The 2,039-nt window shown below is 36.8% G+C and overlaps 1 protein-coding gene across 1 annotated transcript in view; it reads right to left on the bottom strand.

The window, feature by feature from the left end:
* Positions 1–326: 326 nt before the first annotated feature.
* Positions 327–2,039, bottom strand: part of CDKN2AIP (CDKN2A interacting protein) — a 4,834-nt gene continuing 3,121 nt past the window's right edge. Inside the window, 1 exon segment of the mRNA XM_031066300.1 lies at positions 327–2,039. This exon segment is cut by the window's right edge and continues 81 nt beyond it. Coding sequence (XP_030922160.1) covers positions 1,540–2,039 — 500 coding nt within the window. The 3' untranslated portion in view covers positions 327–1,539.

Here is a 2,039-nt window from a genome sequence, read left to right on the forward strand (position 1 = left end):
ACCGAGGGCACAGAAGCACAGGGGTCAGGTGGAGGAAGTTCTCAACCAGCCACCGGGAAGTGCGAGCGCCTTGCAGGCTTCTCGTGCTATGTACTGGACAGCCACTGCTGCTCAAAAGCACACAGGGTACAGTGTAAACACCACTGTGGTTTAGTCCCAAAACTTACAAAATAACTGAAAGTGGATGTATGTACTAGTGAGATCCCAGAAATTCCTATTCATTCCTTTAGCACTTGATCTGTCAATCAAGTGTAAGGACACCACTAAATGAAGCTAACTACTGTAATAGGACAAGATTAATTCAAAATAGCACTGAAGACATTATGTTTTTACAATTACATGTCATTATCCAATATACCAAAACATGCAGTTTGTGCAGGTATTTCAGCAACATTGAAAATAAAAGGTAATCTCCCAGTTTCTTTACCTCAAACTATTCTGTACAGGGAGTAAAAAAGTAGCAAAGGAAGGGCTTGATTAGAATGAATGTTTTACAATACACTTGCTGACTCCAGCAGACAGCAGCATTTTCATTTTGCTTACCTTGGTGTTACAAAAGTTGAAATTCATATTCTACAGGTGCCCTCTATCAGTTTTATAGTATTTCAGCTACACATCTAAAGCAACCAACTAATTCTTGTGGGATTACACCTTGAAGCCACTCAATGTAAAGCTTTACTGAAGGTGTTGCGATGTTATTGAAATGGCTGGAATATTTAGTAGCCAAAACCAAAATACTATAGATGCTTATCACAGAGGTTTTATTGTTTCAGTAGCAGTCAAAATATACTTAGTATAGAAATCCATGTTCATTTGGAAAAAAAAGTACCAAACAAAACTGTAAATGATACTTCACCATATAAATTAAATCTGCTTACAGTTTTGGTGGCCGAAATAGCTGTGACTTGACTGCTAATTGCTAATTTGCCAATGTGATATAAAAAGGGCTCTAACCTGATAGCATAATGTTAAATGGGATCAGGATGTCACTTATATTGCAAATGTTATGAAAACATCCCATAAAAATAGTCAACCAACTACTTTCTCTCCTAGTATGAGCAACAGTGAACATTATGAGCAACAAGCCTGAAACATATAATTCAACTTTTTGACTGAAATTTTTAAACAACTTTCAATTATTCAAGTATTATGGTCCCTATGTACACACTTCTACAAGCCTAGAAAAGATATGGTAGACAATTGAGCACACTACCATCAAATTGTAAGAATTACAAAAACATCAGGTTTTAAACAGCAAATTGTACCTTAATAGTTTAATTAAAAATAGAAGAGTTAGGTAGACTATTCTGCAAATACAACAGCACACTACTGTGCTGTATATTAAGGCAATACCTTTAAATGCGCACTTGTCATCTCTAACAAGTTTTATACAATTGCTACCGAGTGAAAGAACTATCATTGTCTTGCAAAACTGAGAAAGAAATACAAAATATCTGGAAGCCTACATTTTCAAAGTACAAAATTAACCTTCAGTCCTTGTGTTGAAATACTATACACAGTACAAACAGTGATTCTCCCCTACAAGATCTCGCGAGGATTTCTTAAAGCTGGAGGCAAATTTGAAGGTTTTGACTCTTCATCCAGAAGCACCAAATCTTCGATTTCACTACCTTTGTATTTTCTTTTACATATCTTCACAATAACTTTCTTCTTGAGGAATAATTTCAAAGCTTCTCTTGAAGCCACTGCTTTGGCATTTTCCATACTTTTACCACAGCCAGTACCCAAGTAGACAGACTTGCACCTCAGTTCACAAACTATATTTTCTAGAGAGCTTTTATTTTGAGGCAAGTCTGCAAGTTCCTTCAGGGGAACAAAAGCAACATCTAACGTAGCTTTTACAGACTGAATAGATGAATTTAGAAGTTCTGCATGATTTACATTAGGACTGAAGCCTCCAACAGCAACCAGTTTCCAGGCTACAGCTTTGTAGAGTCTGTTGAAAAAAGGTTGTCTTTCCTTTGCATCTTCGCTGGTTAGTGGTTTGCACAAAGCCTTGGCAGGGCTCTCACCTGCCT

This window comes from Geospiza fortis, unplaced genomic scaffold, assembly GCF_000277835.1.
Source record: "Geospiza fortis unplaced genomic scaffold, GeoFor_1.0 scaffold40, whole genome shotgun sequence".
NCBI classification, from domain to species: Eukaryota; Metazoa; Chordata; class Aves; order Passeriformes; family Thraupidae; genus Geospiza; species Geospiza fortis.